The 19,731-nt window shown below is 41.7% G+C and overlaps 1 protein-coding gene across 2 annotated transcripts in view; it reads right to left on the bottom strand.

The window, feature by feature from the left end:
* Positions 1–16,896, bottom strand: part of FAM168B (family with sequence similarity 168 member B) — a 44,686-nt gene extending 27,790 nt beyond the window's left edge. Inside the window, exons 1-3 of one of the 2 annotated variants that reach the window (XM_028093651.2) lie at positions 16,645–16,896; positions 8,772–8,852; positions 1,482–1,565 (exon numbers count right to left, since the gene is read on the bottom strand). In XM_028093651.2, coding sequence (XP_027949452.1) covers positions 1,482–1,565; positions 8,772–8,841 — 154 coding nt within the window. In that variant the 5' untranslated portion in view covers positions 8,842–8,852; positions 16,645–16,896. Of the gene's footprint in view, positions 1–1,481; positions 1,566–8,771; positions 8,853–16,485; positions 16,504–16,644 lie in introns of those variants that run through there. The other variant, XM_028093652.2, reaches the window with a different exon arrangement.
* Positions 16,897–19,731: the final 2,835 nt, after the last annotated feature.

The following is a 19,731-nucleotide window of genomic DNA, read 5'->3' as shown; positions in this document are numbered from 1 at the left end:
ATGGGTTAGCCCGGTGATGGGTATTAAGGAGGGCACATATTGCATGAAGCACTGGGTGTTATACGAAAACAATGAATCATGGAACAGTACATCAAACACTAAACATAATAAAATTGAATTAAATTAAAATAAAAGAAAGAATCCAGTGAGTAATAACATAATATTGCTGATCCCAGGGAAGGGATTCCATAACTGATCCCAAAAGATAGGCAACAAAGTAGCAGGTACTCTAGGCCAGGTGGGAGAGAAAGAAAGAAAGTAAAAGCTGGCAAAAACACAAAACAAAAATATTTTGGAAAGAACAGGCCAATGTGGCAAAGAATTAGAGATTTAAAGTTGAGAGTCTCGCCTTTATAGTCACAGGAAACCTTCATCTGAGAACACTACTCTGGTGTAAGTAGGGAGGGAACATGAACCAGAGGTGAAAAGGCTTGGGAGCAAGATGAGCAAGCCAAGGTCTTTGTCTGGGTGTGAGCTACAAGCTGAACAAATGCAGTCAGAGTAGGAATAGAAAAGGAGAAAGAGACAGAAGGGTCACAGAAGGAAGAATTTTATGATTAGCAAAATAGGGAGAATTCAGGGAAAGGACACTACTCCTATCTCCTTTTCTGTCAAAGTTAACTGTGGGAGGCTAGGGGTTTCAAGGTGAAAAAGTGAAGCACCCCAGCAGATCCATGAGGCCAAGACTTCAGGTCAGTGTGGGCCACCACTGCTGCAGGAGAATCACAAAGTCCAATGTCAGTGAGTAAAGCCTGGAACAAGCCCACACCAGAGTACAAGCTCACAGAGGAAAGTCCCACTCTCTACAAAGTTCAGACCCAAACCAAGTTAACTTTCAACTGTGTCACTGATTTCTAAAATCTAAAAATATTCTCATGCATATAAAATAAGACTTTTAAAACCATAAAAGGGACAGCATAGGGAATATAGTCAATGCTATTGTAATAGGGTTGTCTGGTGACAGATGGTAGCTACACTTGAGGTAAGAATAGCATAAAGTACATTTGTAGGATCACTATGCTGTACACCTGAAACTAATGTAACTTTATCACCTACACTTGAAAGAAAAAATAAAACTATAACCAGAGTGCTAAAACACTGGAGAGAAATCAGTCATCTCTAAAAATGTTAGCAACATGGAAATTCCACCTATTAACTAGGCAAAATGATCCTTAATTTCTAATAATTCAACACTATTTCATAAATACGTGTCCTGGCACTAGTCCCCTGTAACAATGTATGATTAGAATAAAGACCTATGTTGTGGAAGAACATCAGAAATGCAGTGTCTAAAGTTTTACAAGCAGTAAGAATAAAGTTTTTATCACACTCATCAACAAGGCTGAACTTATGAATCAAGAAATAAATTCAAACCCAAATCCTAATTCCACCACCACACTTCTCAAAACCCACCCACTTACATTCTCCCCCAGCCACACGGACAAAGCACTTCTGCCAGCCAGCACATATAGGCTGCATACCTGTTTGGAAGGTAGGATTCGCTCCAGGGTACATGTTGGGGGAGTAGGCAGGAGCTGCGGCTGCATAGCCCATGGGGAAACCAGCTGGAGAAAAAGAACAATGGGATATCACCACCTGAAGGAGTAACATAAGGTTACAACCATGGCTCCCACAGGAGTGGAGCTCAACACTATTACATATGATAAGCAGTTTGTTTCTCCTTTCCTCAGAATTGGGATGGGTCACAGATGTCCATTTAGAGATGAATAAAGAAGATGTGGTATATATATACAATGGAGTATTACTGAGCCATAAGAAAGAATGAAATCTTACCATTTCCAACAATGTGCATGGAACATTGGGTATTATGCTAAGCGAAGTAAGTCAAACCAGAGAAAGACAAATACCATATGATTTCATTCACATGTGGAATTTAAGAAACAAACAGATGAACGTAAGGGAAAGTAAAATAGAGAGAGAGGCAAACCATAAGAGACTCTTAACTATAGGGAACAAACAGGGTTGCTAGGGGGCAAGTAGGTGGGGGGGTGGGGTAACTGGGTGATGGGCATTAAGGAGGACACTTGATGTAATGAGCAGTGGGTGTTATACGCAACCAATGAATCACTAAACTCTACCCTGAGACTAATAATATACTGTATGATAACTTGAATTTAAATTAAAAAAAATTGGAATGGATCACAAACATAATCAAGTCTTTTAAACCTGTAAGTAAATGCTTACAACTTCCTACAATTGAAAAAATATGGCAGAAAACTGAGAATGCCAAAAAATAAAACAAAAAAACAAACCTAAGCTGAAGTCAGGAAACTCCTAATACTTCTGGCAGTTTTATTATAGATTTTCATCATATAATTTATTAATTAGCAACAGTAGTAAGAATGCTAAGAAATTGTGTGGTGAAGGGGCCATTAACTGGCACCACTGACACACGGAAATGGGAAAAATCCAATCTCACAACCCTCTTGCAAGCAACCTAATCTTTATTAATATAAATGAGAAATCCTTAATAACACTAAACCATAACCACTACTAATTCAGGTGAATACAACAAAAACATCAACTAAGACAGTGTTACAGTCAAAATCCTGGCTACCAGCCATCCACCAGCAAAGGGGCCTCAGTTACCTGCTCCTGGCCTCCTTGGAGCCTATGGACCCCGGTAAGGCCCATGTCCAGGCCTTCCCCTGACCTGTCTGGTTCACGTTCAAAATTCTCCATTCATGTGACAGTTGGAGTATTAGAATCTACTTCCTTATATTCAGGGCACAGAGCCAACAAAGATGACCCACATTCCCTAGTCTTTACTACTGTCACAAACTAGTTCTGAGAATCTGTTAACTTCTCTTTCCCTCTTTCCCCTCACCTATAAATAAGGTTGAAATGGAAAGGCAGACTTCAAAAGACAGTGTTGAGACTAGGGATATTTCAGGTACTATGGTGGTTGAGAGTAACCAAAGTGAAAAAAATGTTAAAGGTAGTAGGACAACATAAAGGAGAAAAGGGAGTAGAGTTCAGAGTAGAATTCTAAAGGCAATCTTTGTAGGTCTGGATGTCATTTGTAAAGATTTTGGATAAAGTGCCTTACAGGAATCCCTGAAGTCTCCAGCACAGCTTGGATGCCCTTGCTCTGCTGCACCTCCTGCTCCAGCTGTCCTGTAGGTTCCATAGTCTCCTCCAAGGGCAGGGATGTAAGTGTTCAGTCCCACTGCTCCCAAGGAATCCCTACTTGCAAGTGCCAGTTTTCACCTCATATACAAATCCTCTGCTTCAGAGTTGCTTTCTTCTTTCTCAAGACTGATCCTCCCCTACCTCAGCAGAAGCTATTTTGAGTTTCCTTCCTATATTATTATTTTCCTTTTTGTCCAATTACTTAGAAAAGTGTGAGGGGATCAAATGCTTACCAGATTCCCTCACTGTGGACATCAAGGACAGATTCCACTTGAAAGAGACCTAAAATGGCTATTTTTAAAAGACCAGGAAGGTGGTTTTCAATCTGTGTTTTATGAACCCTGAGCATTTCCTTAGAGGCCTCAACTGTGAGCAGCAGGAGGCCAAGCAGGCTCTGAAGCCTGCCCGAAATTCACCCTGGGAGATGCTCTAACTCATCTTGGTACTAAGGAACCACTTACAAATCCTTTCTAAGGTTTCACTGTTAAAAACAAAGTTTAGGGCGCCTGGGTGGCTCAGTTGGTTAAGCGACTGCCTTCGGCTCAGGTCATGATCCTGGAGTCCCGGGATCGAGTCCCACATCAGGCTCCCTGCTCAGCAGGGAGTCTGCTTCTCCCTCTGACCCTCTTCCTTCTCGTGCTCTCTATCTCTCATTCTCTCTCTCTCAAATAAATAAAATATTTAAAAAAAAAAAAAACAAAAACAAAGTTTAAGGGGTGCCTGGGTGGTTCAGTTGTTGGGTGTCTGCCTTCGGCTCAGGTCATGATCCCAGGGTCCTGGGATCAAGCCCCACATTGGGCTCCCTGCTCAGCGGGAAGCCTGCTTCTCCTCTCCCACTCCCCCTGCTTGTTTTCCCTCTCTAGCTGTGTCTCTCTGTCAAATAAATAAATCTTAAAAACAACAACAACAACAACAAAGTTTAAAATATTACTGACCTAGGCTTCTGCAACAATTCTCTCAAAATCCAAATGTCCTCATCTCTCCATAAATTCTACCAATAAATCCTCCAGGGCATTGTCTACTTCTGTACTTGTCTTGTGTCTAAGAGCTCCTGAAACACTATTATGTTTGGTTGGCCCTTCCTATCCTAACCTTCTAACAATGAGTTAACATGCTCTAAAATGAGAAAGAAAAGCCACATAACAAGTATTTAAAAGAGCATAATTAACTACCAGCAACAGGACATCCTCTGCTTCTATGCCTGTGCACAGAAATACACCACCCTCACACACCACCAAATCCCACACATACACTGCCACCCTGACCTAGAGGCCCAGCACAGTTGACCTTCCACCTTGGCCATATAAAACCCCCACATGGAAACCCTTGAAAGGACTACCTCCCTGGACCCCCACAAACACTGTTTTAACTGGTTGTAGCATCTTGTTTCTTCATTTTTCTAGAAAATTCTAACCTACAGGGCTCCAATCAACAAGGCTGAGAAGCACTATTCCTTCTTATCCCTGTCAATCTTTCTGGCCACAGCACTGTCTTCCTAAAAATGCCCCTCACAGCAAGTACTGAGGACTGTTTCCTTCAACATCTGGTCTAGCTCCCTTCTAGGATAGAAACTCTGGAAAGCTAGAAACTACACTGCCCAGAAGCCCCTCTTATAAGAGATTGCAAGTGATCCCAAATCCTAACCACTTTTATGAGATTAATCACTTCATGAAAATAAAAACTTCAAAACAGAAGATACCATAAAAAAAAAGAAAAAATACTTGCAAATTATATAGACGAAAACTTAATACATACAAAAATACAAAAACAATAATATAAATAACTCTTAAAACTAAAAAAAAAAACCACCAGTAGAAAAAAAAAATCAGTAGAAGGACATGGAGAGAACTGCCAACTACTACACTGATCCCATTTCTAACATCAGACTGGCAAAACTCCAAAAGCTGAAAACACATTTTGCTGGCAAGACTATAGGGAAACCATTGCCTCACACACTTCTGGTAGGAATACAAACAGTAAAAATCCTATGGAGGGGAAATCAGAAGCACCTTAAAAATAACGTATGCATTTACACTCTCACCCAGCAATCCCATCTCAAAGAACCCATTCTGAAGATAATTTCCACAATCAACATAAGCTGCAGTATTACTGGAATACTGAAATATTTCAAACAACACATCTATCCAAAAATTGGTTGAATAAACTATGGAAACCCCACAAGATGCAGGTTACACAGCAGTACTGTGCAAAACGTAAAAAAGAACAAGGCAAACCTTTGTAAACTGACATGGAATGATTTCTAGAATATACTGAGTTGACAAAGCAAAGCGAACATCACCACCTGAATCTCTATTCCAGGGAAGAAGCCCCTGTTCAGCCACGAATAGTATGTGGGCTGACAGCCTCTGGCAGCAGCGCCTCCAAAGGCCACTTCTGCCTAATGAGGGCCTCCTCTAACCTCCAATCCTTCCCTCACAGCTCCCCCATGAGCTGGTTAAGAATTCAGCAAAGTGTAGCACAGTCCTGAGGCTCCCCCTACCTGATTCTGCATCCTCTTCGTTAGATCTTTCACAAATGTTCCCCCAAAATGCCTACTTCCCTAATTTCATCTCAGTGTCCATTACCTTTTGTGTTAATGAAAGAGAAATTAGAATATATGGACAAATTGGAGTGTGGGCACGATATGAACTGAATATTTGTGTCTCCTCCAAAATTTATGTGTTGAAATTCTAATCCCCAAATGTGACAGCATTTGAAGATACTCAATTGTGGTAATCATTTCACAGTGTATACATATATTAAATCATCACATACACCTTTAAAAAAAAAAAAACTTGTACAACCTAAATACATATAATTTGTACTTGTCAATCATACTTCAATAAAGTTGTTTTAAAAAAAAGCTAATCAGGGGTGCCTGGGTGGCTCAGTTGTTATGCGTCTGTCTTCGGCTCAGGTCATGGTCCCAGGTCCTGGGATCGAGCCCCACACTGGGCTCCCTGCTGCACAGGAAGCCTGCTTCTCCCTTTCCCTCTCCCCCTGCTTGTGTTCCCTCTCTTGCTGTGTCTCTCTCTGTCAAATAAATAAAATCTTAAAAAAAATTTAAAAAAAGCCAATCAGCATGCTATCTGCCTCACAAGAAAACAGCAACTGGACCACCTACAATTTTTAATACACTGTGTATTACATTCAATGAAAAAACATTAGGCATGCCAAGAGACAAAACTGCATAGTTGAATAACAAAAAAAAGACAAACTGACAATAGAAACAAACCCACAGGTGACTCACAGACTGCAGTCAACCAACAAAGTCTTTAAAATAACTGTGAGTAGTATGTTGTTAGAAAAAAAAAAGAAAATGAAGTACATGAAAAGATTCAATAAATGGGTTTTATAGTAAATTAGAGAAAAATTAGCAGGGTTAATGAAATGGAAGCAGATAGGTACAAAATATCCACATTAAAACTCACAGAAAACTGTAAAATATAAAAAAGGATGCAACAGATGTGAGACAGAGTAAAATGGTCTAATATACTTGTAAATGGAGTCCCAAGAGAGGAGAAGGGAGCAGAAAAAAAGTATTTGAAAAGCCACTCCTACTGCTGGGCAGGCGGGGGGGCGGGGGAATCAACCTACTGAGTCTGTTTTCAGTGTTAGCTCTGGAAAGGCAGAGCTGAGGAGTTACAACAGAGACACTATGGCCCACAAAGCCTGAAATATGTACTATACCTGGACCTTTATATAAACTTTGTCAAACCCTGCTTTTGACCAACCAAAGAACTGGAACAAAATTTAGACACCTTGCATAGAACTGGAATATGACAGGCACTGTTTTACTAAAAAGTCTATCAGGTAAAACTAATGCCATCGGGTTTTGCCTATATCCCTTGCTCTAGACCCGCTCGGGATTCTCAGGAAGCTACTTGTCATTCTCTTTAAACGAGTCTTGATAATTTAAAGACAACAGGTTAATATTACTAAATTACCTTTTATCAATTCTGGAAAATTCTGTCACTCCTCGTCTTGTCTCTCTATTCAGTCCTTCTGGAGCTCTTAATTCTCCCCAAATCTCATTCTGACATCTCGATTTCTTAACTGGTCTCCTATTGCCCCCTTTCTTTATTCTGCATCTTGGTTCTCCCATTTAGCAGTGTTTTACCTGCAATTTAACCTGAATTTTGTTCAAATGCCATTGCTTTTTCATTTAAGTTCCAGTTGGTTCTCCCCCACCCCCAGTATCTTGTTCCCCTCTTATATTCTGACTCTTTCTTTTAGATCTTCAATTATTCTAAACTTATGTGATGCGGTATCTATTTGATGTTCTATTCATGCAATCTATCATGACTGGTAACTCTTACGTGATGAAGTCACATGTTTCATAATAATTTTGCATTGTTAACAGGCAGAATTTTGTGGGAAACCCACACAACCTGGAATAAGGACATGTGCCTCCACAGCAGTTCTGCTTTTGCTGCTGTCAAGTGCTGGGGGTAATGCAGGCTGCAGACTACTTTTTATGTTAGTTTCTCAATTATGGACCCCCCTCCCCCCACAGTAAGCACAAGTAATACAAAGTAGAGCCTCCAACATTCCTGACTGGTTACAAAGTCTTAAGAAAGATTTCCCCCTCCTAGAGCCCAAGCAGAGACAAAATTCCCTTGTGGAACCAGTGAATGGATTTTTTTAGTCTACCTTTTCCCTGGGAGTATCACCCTCTGGAGGAACCAGATTGATGAGGGGTCCCACCTCCAAGCCCCAGACTCACAAGGGCTTAAGGCTTCACATTCTTTCCCCATGTGGGTTATTAAAACCCACAAAAAGCAAATGCCCCTGGGACAGGCACATCATCATCAGCTCAATGGCCAAATGCACTGGTTTTTAGGTCACTTTCATATTTAGCACAGATATTTTGCTTACTACCCTTCAAGTTCAGTTATACATTTTTCAAAATGTTTTGTTCAATTTTTAGAGACTTTTTTAGCAATAAGATTTTAAGATGATCCGTTCCACCTTATTATCAAAACCCACAATAAAATTGTAACATTACAAATAATTACTCCTTGTTGGATGTCACCAATTAGGATGTCCATCTGCTATTTTCAACCAACCAGCTATTCCCCCAAATTTTGCTTTACTGCCTCCCTCATAGCCCATGTTCGACTAGCTGACTCCAGTAAGGAGGGAAGTGGCTCAGGCCTAAATTAGTAGAATTCCCTCCCTGGCCCTGGGATGGTAGCTGAGTGCAATCAGAACATACCCCAGGATTAGAGAACAAGAAGCCCCAGGGGGGTTTCCTGTAGAGCAAAGATAAAGAGGCTCCTAGTCAGGGTACTGCTTGGGGGGTGGGGGGCGCTGAACACCACAAAGAGATCACAACAGGGAGAAGTGTAACCTGTGACCAACACTGAGCCAATCCTGAGGAAGTGAAGCTGAGCCCAGGAGGTAGAAAATAGATCCTAGTCCAACTGTTGGAGCCACCAAATCAAGGTTTGACCAAAGCCAGTCCTAGCTCTTGATTTTTCAGTTCCACGCCCAAAACATTTTCTTTGTATAAATCACTTTGAGCTAGGTTTGTCAAGTGAAAGCGTTCTGAGCAAAAAAAAGAAATTTACCAAGTGTTCAAAGTTCAATAACGAAATAAAGTTTTACTTGCTTACCTGGATAACCAATTCCTTTGGCATTTGCATAGGGAACCCCAGAAGAACCAGGGCTATAAACAGGATTCATGATTTCAAGAACTAAAAAGGAAGAAAAAGTGGTTTAGCCAAGGACTTTTATTCTCCGTTTTTTTTTCCAGTATCACTCGCAAAAGAACAGACAGCAAGAATCCCTTCTCTAGTTTACTAAAAACAAGGCATTTCATGCTGCTGCCGGCCAACACAGAAAAGGAAGGCCAGAAGTCCTGATGAAAGCCCACCTAAACACTGTAATCTTTCCTTTACAACTTCTTCAGTCCATCAGAAGCTAAGGGAAAGTGTTCTCTACATTCCTGCTTAAAACAGTGAAAAAGTGTTCTTATAATCTAAACGTCCTTTTAACAAAAAATAGTTAAGGAAACCAGATCTATCCAGAATATGAAATATTATACAGCTACTTTTTAAAGTGTTTAAAAACATAACTGATATAAAATTATGTGATGAAAGGAAAACAACGCTGCATTGTGCAGTATGATCCCAAATCTGCACCTACATGTAGTACAGGCATGTGCACTTCCAGCACAAACAGAAATTTTGGTCTGGGAGAATATAAAAATATGAACAGAGATGATCTCTAGATGGAGTAGGTTTAGTGTTGTTTTTACACTTTTCTCTATTTCTTAAATTTTGTTAAATATGTATATATTTTCTTTAAAAGACAAATCAGCTATAGCCCAGCAACTCTATTAACCAACCAATGTTTTTTCATAATCTTTTTTTCCTGAAAAGTTCAAGAGCTTGCACAACCACAACCATGATTTTACCCCTTCCCCAACAGAAAAATATAATTCTCATCAGTATCTCCAGCAAGCTCCTCTGAATTCTATCACCCAATGTATTCTGAAAGTGTGAGTTTAATTAAGACTACTCTGTATTCCTCACCTAGTAAGTCACTCATTGATTTATGTGGTAGTAAGGATTAAGGGGATCTTAAATTTAAAAATAAAAATGGTACAGGGGAGGGGGATAGCAGGCAACAGGTAATATGGGAACTCTGTACCTTCTGCTCAATTTTGCTGTGAACCTAAAACTGCCCTAAAAAAGTCTACTTAAAAGCAAAAATAAAGAGGGGTGCCTGGATGGCTCAGGTCTTGATCTCACAGTCATGAGTTCAAGCTCCATGTTGGGCTTCGCGCATGTTGGGCTTCGTGCACAGTGTGGAACCTACTTAAAAATAAATAAAAATTAAAAATAAATAAAATGTACACATATATACTTAGTGTCTGCCTCCCCTACCACATCCCCAACTAGAAAGTAGCCTGGGGCAGACAAGGAACAGGGACTTGGTCCTATTTACTGCAGTATCTCCAGTGCCAGTAATAGTGTCTGGCACAAAACAGGTCCAAGTACCTACTTTCTTTCTTTTTTTTTAAAAAGATTTTATTTATTTATTCACGAGAGACAGGCAGAAGGAGAAGCAGGCTTGTGGCAGAGCAGGGAGCCCGAAGCAGGACTCGATCCCAGGACCCTGGGATCATGACCTGAGCCGAAGGCAGATGCCCAACTGACTGAGCCACCAGGCGCCTGACCTGCTGACTTTCTAAAAACACATGCACCTTCAAACACCCTAGGTATCAAATTCCATTACAAAAACATATTGCAAAAATTAACCACTTCAAAGTCTCAGCTTACCTGACTCATTTAAAATATTCACAATCAAGCAGTTCAGTACACACAGAAAACATACCCGGTCACGTCCGTAGCCTTAGTAACAAGTTCTAGTCTAAATCAGGAATAAATTGGGAACATCAGTGATTGGGACATCCCAATTGTGACTTTTTTTAAAAAACTTCTAAGCCAAACCTACTATGACATCCACAATTACAGCTAAGAGATTAGTCTAGATCAGTGCAGTACTCTCTGCAACAATGAAGATGCTCTCTATCTGTGCCTTCTAATATGGCACCCAGGCGCCTGGGTGGCTCAGTTGTTGAGCGTCTGCCTTCAGCTCAGGTCACGATACCAGGGTCCTGGGATCAAGCCCCACATTGGGCTCCTTGCTCCACAGGAAGCCTGCTTCTCCCTCTCCCACTCCCCCTGCTTGTGTTCCCTCTCTTGTGTTCTCTCCCTGTCAAATAAATAAATAAAATCTTAAAAAAAAAAAAAAAAGTAGGGCGCCTGGGTGGCTCAGTTGGTTAAGCGACTGCCTTCGGCTCAGGTCATGATCCTGGAGTCCCTGGATCGAGTCCTGCATCGGGCTCCCTGCTTGGCAGGGAGTCTGCTTCTCCCTCTGACCCTCCCCCCTCTCATGTGCTCTCGCTCTCTCTCTCACTCTGTCTCAAATAAATAAATAAAATCTTTAAAAAAAAATACTGAGCACTCAAAACTGTGGTTAGTGCAAGATTTGATTTTTAACTTTTATCTGACCTCAACTTAAATTTTTTTCATTAATTTAAGTAATCTCTACACCCAACAAGGGGTTTGAACTCATGACCCCTAAATCGAGAGTCACGCTCCTCCAACTGAGCCTCAACTTAGATTTAAATAGTCCTATGTGCTTAGGAACTACCACATGGACAGCACAAGTCTATGAGACAGATGAGAGAAAACAAGGATAGGAAGGCACAGAAAGTAAGCAGGAGAACCGATTACGTATCTTACCACACAGTTTAAGAATAAACAAACTGGGGGGGGGGGGGCGCCTGGGTGGCTCAGTCCATTAAGCGTCTACCTTGGGCTCGGGTCATGATCCCAGTGGGGTCCTGGGATGGAGCAAGCAGGGAGCCCACTTCTCCCTCTCCTCCCTGCTCGTGATCTATCTCTCTCTCAAATAAATAAAATCTTAAAAAAAAAAAAAGTAAACTGGGGGCACCTGGGTGGCTCAGTTGGTTAAGCGCCTCTTGATCTCAGGGTTGTGAGTTCAAGCGCTGCATTAGGCTCCACGCCCAGCATGGAGCCTACTTAAAAAAATAAAAACTGGCAATTGCCAACCCCTATTATCCTGCACTTTTAACCCATTCTTGGTGGATCCCCAACAGAAGAACTGTGGTAGCGCTCATAAATTCCATCTATCTCTGTGCTTTAATTATGATCTGTTGAGAAAGTATGTAATTCCCAAAACTCTGTTTCTCTATTCTGTGCCAGAACCTAAATTTTATTTTCTCAATTGAATTCAAGAAGCAAAACACTATGCAAAGGCCAAAGAGAAAACAAAAAGAGCAAGTCACAAGCTTCTCAGTTTACAATTCTAGGAAAGTGCTGTCCAATAGAACCTTCTGTGAAGATGAAAATGTATGGTAACTGTCCATGTAAAGTAGCCACTAATGGCTGGCTAGTGAACACGTGAAGTGTGGCTAGCACAACTAAGGAACTGCATTTTAGTTTAACTTAAACAGTCACACGTAGGTGATGGCTATTGTATTGGAGAACTCAGGCCTATAAGACAAAGACATGACTAATGGTGATACAGAGCAAAGAGTATTAATAGACACATTAAGTACCATTAAGGAATGAAGTGTTCTGAGGGTTGAGTGGAGAGAGCAAAAATTCAACAGGTGAGGGGAGGAATGGTCAGGAAAAACTTGATTACAGAGGTAGTATTTCCAATTAAGCTCTGAACAAGTAAAAAGCCACTGAAGTGAGAAAATGTAAAATGCACTTTAGGAATATTGGGCAATTGGGCTTGTAGGGAAACAACAAAGATAATTATGGAAACACAGGTTAGTTTCTTAGAACCATCATGTGGAGACCCTTAAATGTAAGGCTGAGCAGATGTCATCTGGTAGGCAACGAAGCTCATGAACAGCATAGCAGATTAACACAAGAGTTACCAGATAACCTGGTAATTCTACTCCTTGGTAAATACCTAAGAGAAATGAAAACATACATCCACACAAAAATCTGTACACTACTGTTTATTATTCGTAACAGCCAAAAACTGTAAACAACTCAAATGAAGCACTGAACACAAGGCTCTCCTGACACAAGGATCTCAGTGTAAACGATTAATACAATAATACAATCCTTGTCACTAAAAAGTGTATAGAATCGTATTTGAATTCTCAATACCGTAAGTTCCAAACTACCCAGAAGTTATATTTCCTAAAAGCATTTTTACCTCCCCAGAGGATAATGTTTCCTAAAGAGACTGAAAAATCTTAATGAATTTAAAAAATATTAGGAAGAAAATATAACAAGACTGATGAAAGAAAATGTTGCGGTTCCCTCTCCTATCCAATAAAGGGGTCTGACTGAGTAATATAAAGGCAAAGTCTGTGAACTAATGTCAAAAAAAAAAAAGCTTCTTTGGTTACTTGTTCAAATAATGAGATTCCCCCCAAGATTCTGAGCCTCAAGGACAGGGAAAATACTTTGTTCAGCTCTGTCTTCCTGTATCTCACCAGTGCTAGGCACACAGGTAGCTAATATATATCTTCTGAATGTTTTTGAAGAACTATGTGATAGGAAATATAACTTTTCACAGCAATAAATATGAAGTTGAGGGGCGCCTGACTGGTTCAGTCAGAGCATATAACTCTTTATCTCACGGTAGTTGAGTTCAAGCCCCATACTGGGTGTAGAGCTTCCTTAAAAAAAAAAAAAAATGAAGTTGAGATATTTATTTAAAATATAACTCAGAATAGTTGAAACGTATCTGTTTATTGATTAGTGACTATGAAAGCTGAACCCACTGGCCAATCTTAATTAACACTACCAGAAATCAAACTAACATTATGTGCATGCTCATATGATAGAATTCCTCTGCATCACCTAAGGTGTACTACTACAAAAACATTACAATCTCAATCTAATGAATCCTATACATCCAACTTCTAGTTTACAGAAAAAGAAGTTGGAGGAATAGAATGAACAACACCATGAAGCAACGAGACAAACCCAAAAAATGGGGCATCTTAGAGAATAACCCAGTTTCTTTAGTAAGTCAATGGTCTGAAAACTGGTGGGGATAGGGGGGTGGGGAGGCGGGGAGGGCAGTTCTACATTAAAATAGATTTAGACATAAAAACCATTAGGTAGTTTTGTCTGGATTTCGGTTTAGATAGAAAAAACTGTAGAAAGATATTTTAAGGGGGGACACAAGTGAATATGGGCTAGGTATCAAATGGCATTAATTTTGCTAGGTGTGGTGATAGCATTTTGGTTATGTAAAGACACCATTTTTCATGCTAAAGTATACAAGATTAAAAAAATGACATGATGTCTCTGAGTATTCTTACAAAAAAAGAAAATTACAGTAAAATAGTAATAATTGTTATGCTGAGATATTGAGTTATGGCTGTATACTGTATTTTCATACTTTTTAAGTTTGCATAACAAAAAAATAAGGAAAAAACAAATCATCATTCTGCCTCAGATCCTAGTGCCACTGGCCACCCAGAAACCACCAATTTCCCAGTCTGATTTACTGTGGACCAAGGACCCCAATTCCAACACTGGATCCAGAGGGTATCACTTTTCTCCCCCCAATTTGGAATGACTCAACTGTCAGAATACCTATGGGTGGTTTGACACCTGCACCAGAAAAGACAAATCTCAGATTTACCTTTAAAAAAGATGACAGCAAAAATTTCTGAATTTGAAAATCCAGTAATAATCAGAGATAAAATACATCTAAGACCCAACACTATTATTTTCTCTAGTTTCAAAAGATACGATCTAAAGAAAGCTCCCACATACAACGGTAATTATAAAAATCTGAAGGCCTTTTATATGAGTATTTCATATCAAAACTAATTTCAAGAAGCTTAAATTTTATTTCTCTCAGAGACATCAATATACAAGATATATCTTTTAGCACAACCAACAATGGAAATTCTTAGCAACGTCTGATATTATCAAGAAGAGCATATAAGAGGACAAAGTTCTTCTCAACTCCTTCAAACTCTACCTTTACTACTGAGGTCTGCAATCTATTGGGAGAAATTCATGTATCTCTCACAGGACTGGAAAGACTTCAAACACAAAGATATAGAGTGGAACACAGACAGGAGAAAAGTAACTATGACTCTACTACACTGGTGTACCACAGTTTTAAAAAGTGTTTCAATTATCTTGGAGAAGAAGCTGTTTAAGTGAGAAGTTTGGTAGACAAAAATTTCCCTTTAAACTACAGAACCTGTACCTATAGAGGTGCCTGGGTGGCTCAGTCTGGTAAGCCTCAATCTTGATTTCAGCTCAGGTCTTGATCTCAGGGTCGTGGGTTTAAGCCCCGTGTTGGGCTCCAGACTGGCCATGGAGCCTACTTCAAAAAAATTTTTTTTAAACTACAGAACCTATAAGTTAAAATATTTTAAAATGCACTTTTTTTTCCAATTCTAATCCTCTACCTCTATGGCATTATACTAATTTTCCTGATGTTCAAAAATTCAAATAATTTTGGCATTACAATTCTAATCTTAAAATGAAAATGAGTCGAAAGGCAGGAGGAGAGCAGAATAATTAAATATCCTGACAAATATATCAGGGCCTGATAAAAGGGCAGGGGGCGGCAGTAACAGCAACAGCAGCAGATGGTGCTTCCTACTGAGATGCAGGCACTTGCCTCACACACACAACCCAATCTTTCCACTATTTCCAAGGGCAGGAACCAGGAAGAGGGGATGCTGCTACCTGCTCAGCATTTCTAGAGACTGCCGCACAAGAACACCCAGCAGAACGCACAGAAAGCCAGCTGCTGTCTCCAACTCAAGGCCTTCGGAGACCTCTACCAAGCCTCAGGTTCCATCTAGTCACAAACACAACTATACATAACATGCAAACACCCCGACCAAAGCAAGCCAAGCTTTATAAAGCTGAAGAAAAACAAAAAAATCTTCACAACGTGCACACACTAGCTTCGGCATTAGGAAAAAGAGCCTTAAGTTATCCAATTGGCTGTGAAAGCAAAAACAGTCCACTACTTTACTTACCAAAGTTGCAAAATGTGTCCCTATTATTGTCCACAGCAAAAACTTTTAATCCAAACTTTTTCATGTAGTATTTGAGAAAATCTCAAACTACACAAAGATGACTTGAGAATTTAAGGTGTGGGAACAAGACAACATTTTTCATTTAAAAATTTTTCCTGCATGCCAAAAACACTCCAAAATATTTTTATGTATGACTTGAATGAAACATTAACTCATACAATCCATTAGACGCACACTTACATGTATTATAAAAGAAAAATACCCTGTTTGTGGACAGGTTGCAAAGGTACACCTCTTTTTCAAAGTTAACACAGACTGGGCCACGAAACGTCCTTTCTGAAGAAATCATTAAAAGCCTAAAAGCTGGAGGGCGAACACTAAGCTTTTGCCAGGCAAATGGATTAATTTTCACTTTGTGGGTAGACAAAGTGAATAGTTTACACATTCGAAATGATTACAACCACAAGAATTCTAAATCTAAGTTACAGAAAACAACACCCTGCCGCTTCCCCATTTTTTCATACGTTTTCCTGACCTGATCTAAGTCGGACCTTAGTAAGGCCCAGAGAACATTCTTGTGCACTGACTCCACCTCTCACCGGCCACCTGGGCAGCAGCACCCCCCCCTCCCCGGCCGCCCACACCGCACCTGCCCAAGCGCGAGTCCGCGCCCAGCTCCGCCTCCCTCGGGCCCCCAGTTGCCCGGTCGGCCCCACCGGACAAAGCACAGCCGGGTTCGGCCCGCGGGGACCAACAGGCCGCCCCCCCCACCCCGGCGCCAAGCGACCCCGAGCCGCGGGCCCGACCTTGGCGCCGCCCCAGGCCGGCCGCACAAAGCGCCGCACTTCCGGCTGGGCAGCGCCGCCGCCCGAGCCCGCCGCCCCGGCCTGCGGGCAGCCCGGGGCCAGAGAGGGCGCCGCGTTCCCCCCATCCGCCCCCGCCCGGGGGCGCCCGCCCGCACTCACCGCGCCGCGGCGGCGGCGGCGGGCTGGGCCTCGGTGACCAGCGCACGCCGGCCCAGGGCGGGCTCGGCGGTGGGGCTCGGCGAGGGGCGAGCGCCGCGGAGGGCTGCTCCGATGCGGGGGCTGAGCCTCGAGGTCCCCCGTCGCAGCCGCCGCCGCCTCCCCGGCCCGCGCTTCCAGTCGCTCCGCTCCGCCCGGCCCGCCTCTCCGCAGCCCGCGCTACCCACGGACGCTGCGCAGCCACCGAGCAGCCGACCTCACTTCCGCCTGGAGCGCGCCGCAGCGAGGGCGCGCTGGGCACGTGACTGGAGGACTCCGTCCAGACTAGGGTGGTGGCGTGCGCGCTCCCGCCGGCGTCTGAGAGACGCCCGGATGGAGAGTCCGCCGGGGGTCGCGCGGCGTGCGGCCCAGGGCTGGGTCTGTGTACGCTAGAGCCCCCCGTGCGAGGCTTGGAAAGCGAATAACCCGAGTGGCCAACGACGCCCACACGGACGTCTGTGTCCATCTTTCGGAATAGGCATTCATATGGACTGTTTTTCCTCACGCTATTTTTGCACTTCTACTAATGCAATGTGGAAGGAATACATTGGAACATAATTACAGAGTTTTACTAATTTCTTATGAGAAATATGTCTTCGATTTCGTATTGTTAAAACAGCCACCGTACTGCAGGAGCCTCTGTGTAAATGGAGACGCAAGGGTGCGCTGGAGGTGTGTGACCCGGTCCTTGCTGTGATGCTCGATGGACAAGGCTCAGCACCCCCAGACAGGGTTAGTGTAGTGGTGGGCAGTCCAAGTGCTATCCCACCTAGCAGCATTGGGGGCCGGCCTGGAACACTGCAGGGACGGTCGCAACACGGCGACACCCGAGCAGCAAGTAGAGGCTGCCACCGCGGACACCGCTCACTCTGTCAATCACTGTTTCCAAAACTCTGCATTCATTAGGTCATTTAATACCCGTAATAAATCATTTTGCAAATGAGGGAATTAAGACACAAAGAAGCTGATAAGCCTTCAAGAACACGCTATTAGGAAACCCACTCTGGATTCAAACCCCAACATCTGGCGTCAGAGTCCATGCTCTTAAAGAGAAAGTTCTCGGATTTAGTTTTCCCAAAACAGCTATAGCTGTTTGTGTGACATTAATAGAACCCACAAGTTCCCTGCCTGAGCTGAGAATCAGTGAGTCTGCCTTGAAGAAAGGTGGAGGAATCCTGTGTTGCAGGCTGGGATGGGTTCTTTGGAAGGGCCTGGAGAAAGCAGGACAACCCTGTGGGCCTGTACTCAGCAGAAAAAGCCCAGGCAGTTTACCTTCCTGACCAAGCAGAAAATAACCTGATAGGGAGGGACACTCAGTACGTACAGTTCCTAAAGACTCTTTACCCGGCACATCTGTAAAAATTCAGTGTGGGTTAAAGTAGTTGCAAAGGACATGATTTCTGGCAAGCTGTAAATGTTGACTTTTTTTTTTTTAAGATTTATTTATTGGACGGGGAGGGGTACAGGGAGAGGAAGAGACATCTTCAAGCAGACTCTCTGCTGAACTGGGCTGGATCCCAGAAACCCCAGATCATGACTTAAGCCCAAATCAAGAGTTGGCTGCTTCAGGGACTGAGCCACCCAGGTGCTTCTGAAGATTTTATTTTTTAGTAATCTCTGCAGCCAACGTGGGACTGAATTTACAACCCCCAGATCAAGAGTAGCATGCTCCACTAACTGAGCCAGTCAGGAGCCCTGAATGTTGACAGTTTTCAAAAAAACGATGTTACTCGTTAAAATATCCACTAGAATATAAACATTATGGCAATTCAATTCCCACCTTTTTCCATTTTAAAAATATGTAAGTTCTATAACAAAAAAATTAATTGTTCCCTTTTCTCCTTGACTGCTTCAATTTCACTGCCCCCACAGAATTTTACCCTAATACACTTGTGTGTTGAGTGTCTTTTTTTTTTTTTTATCACTTGTATTTGTCAGGATAGCTAGGAAATGCTCCAGTAACAACAAACCCAAAATCTCAGTATCTTCACACAACAAAATTTTATTTCTCATGTATGCATCAGGTCAAAAACAGGTGGGATCGTCTGAAAAACTACACAAACAATAAGAGAATTCAGCAACAAGCAATAATCAAATTGAAAAATATATAGATAGCTATCATGCATCTAGTTAACTACCAGTTAGAAGATAAAATGAAATTATACAAAAGGTCAATATTATACAAGGATTATATAAATATAATGATGTAATACCTAGCAATAAACTTTTATAAGAATTGCACAAGATCTATATGAATAAAACTTTAAAAACAAAAGAACACTTAAACACTTGGAGAAAAACATCATATTCTTCGATGAGTAGATTTAACATCAGAAAGATGTCAATGCTCCCTAATTTATAAATTTAAATAAAATTCCTATGAAACACCAATAATTATTTTTAACTAGATGAAGTGATTCTAATTTACTTATGGGAAAAAAATCAAAAAGAATCAAAAGAAAGAATCTGCCAGGAAAACTTTGAAAACAAAGAGTAATACGGTGGTGGCTGGCTACTAGATAAGAAAACATACTTAAAAGCCTCAGTGGGGTGCCTGGGTGGCTCAGTTGGTTAAGCATCTACCTTCATTCAGCTCAGGTCCTGATCGCAGGGTTCTGGGATATAGCCCTTAGTCCTCCCCACTCAGCGAGGAGTCTGCTTCTCCCTCTCCCTCTACCCCTTGACTCCTGCTCTTGCTCTCTCTCACTCTCTCTCTAATAAATAAAATCTTTTAAAAAATAATAAAGCCTCAATAAATAAAGCAGTGTGTCACTGATTCATGAATAGGCAGACCAATGATGTATAACAGAAGATCCGGAAATACACCCAAATAATTTTGGGAAATCACCAAGGGTAAAGATGGATTATTCAATAAATGGGATTGGAACAAAAATATAGCCATCTGAAAAAATATAAAATTGGATCCATACCTTACACCATACCAGAATGAAATCCAAATCAAAAAGATACGAATGGGGGGCACCTGGATGGCTCAGTCATTAAGCGTCTGCCTTCGGCTCGGGTCATGATCCCAGAGTCCTGGGATCGAGC

The sequence above is a fragment of the Eumetopias jubatus genome, unplaced genomic scaffold (assembly GCF_037043125.1).
Source record: "Eumetopias jubatus isolate StellerSeaLion01/CBP00866 unplaced genomic scaffold, mEumJub1_p1.0 scaffold_3, whole genome shotgun sequence".
NCBI classification, from domain to species: Eukaryota; Metazoa; Chordata; class Mammalia; order Carnivora; family Otariidae; genus Eumetopias; species Eumetopias jubatus.
The sequence above is the reverse complement of the archived record's forward strand: the minus strand, read 5'-3'. Positions and strand labels throughout refer to the sequence as shown.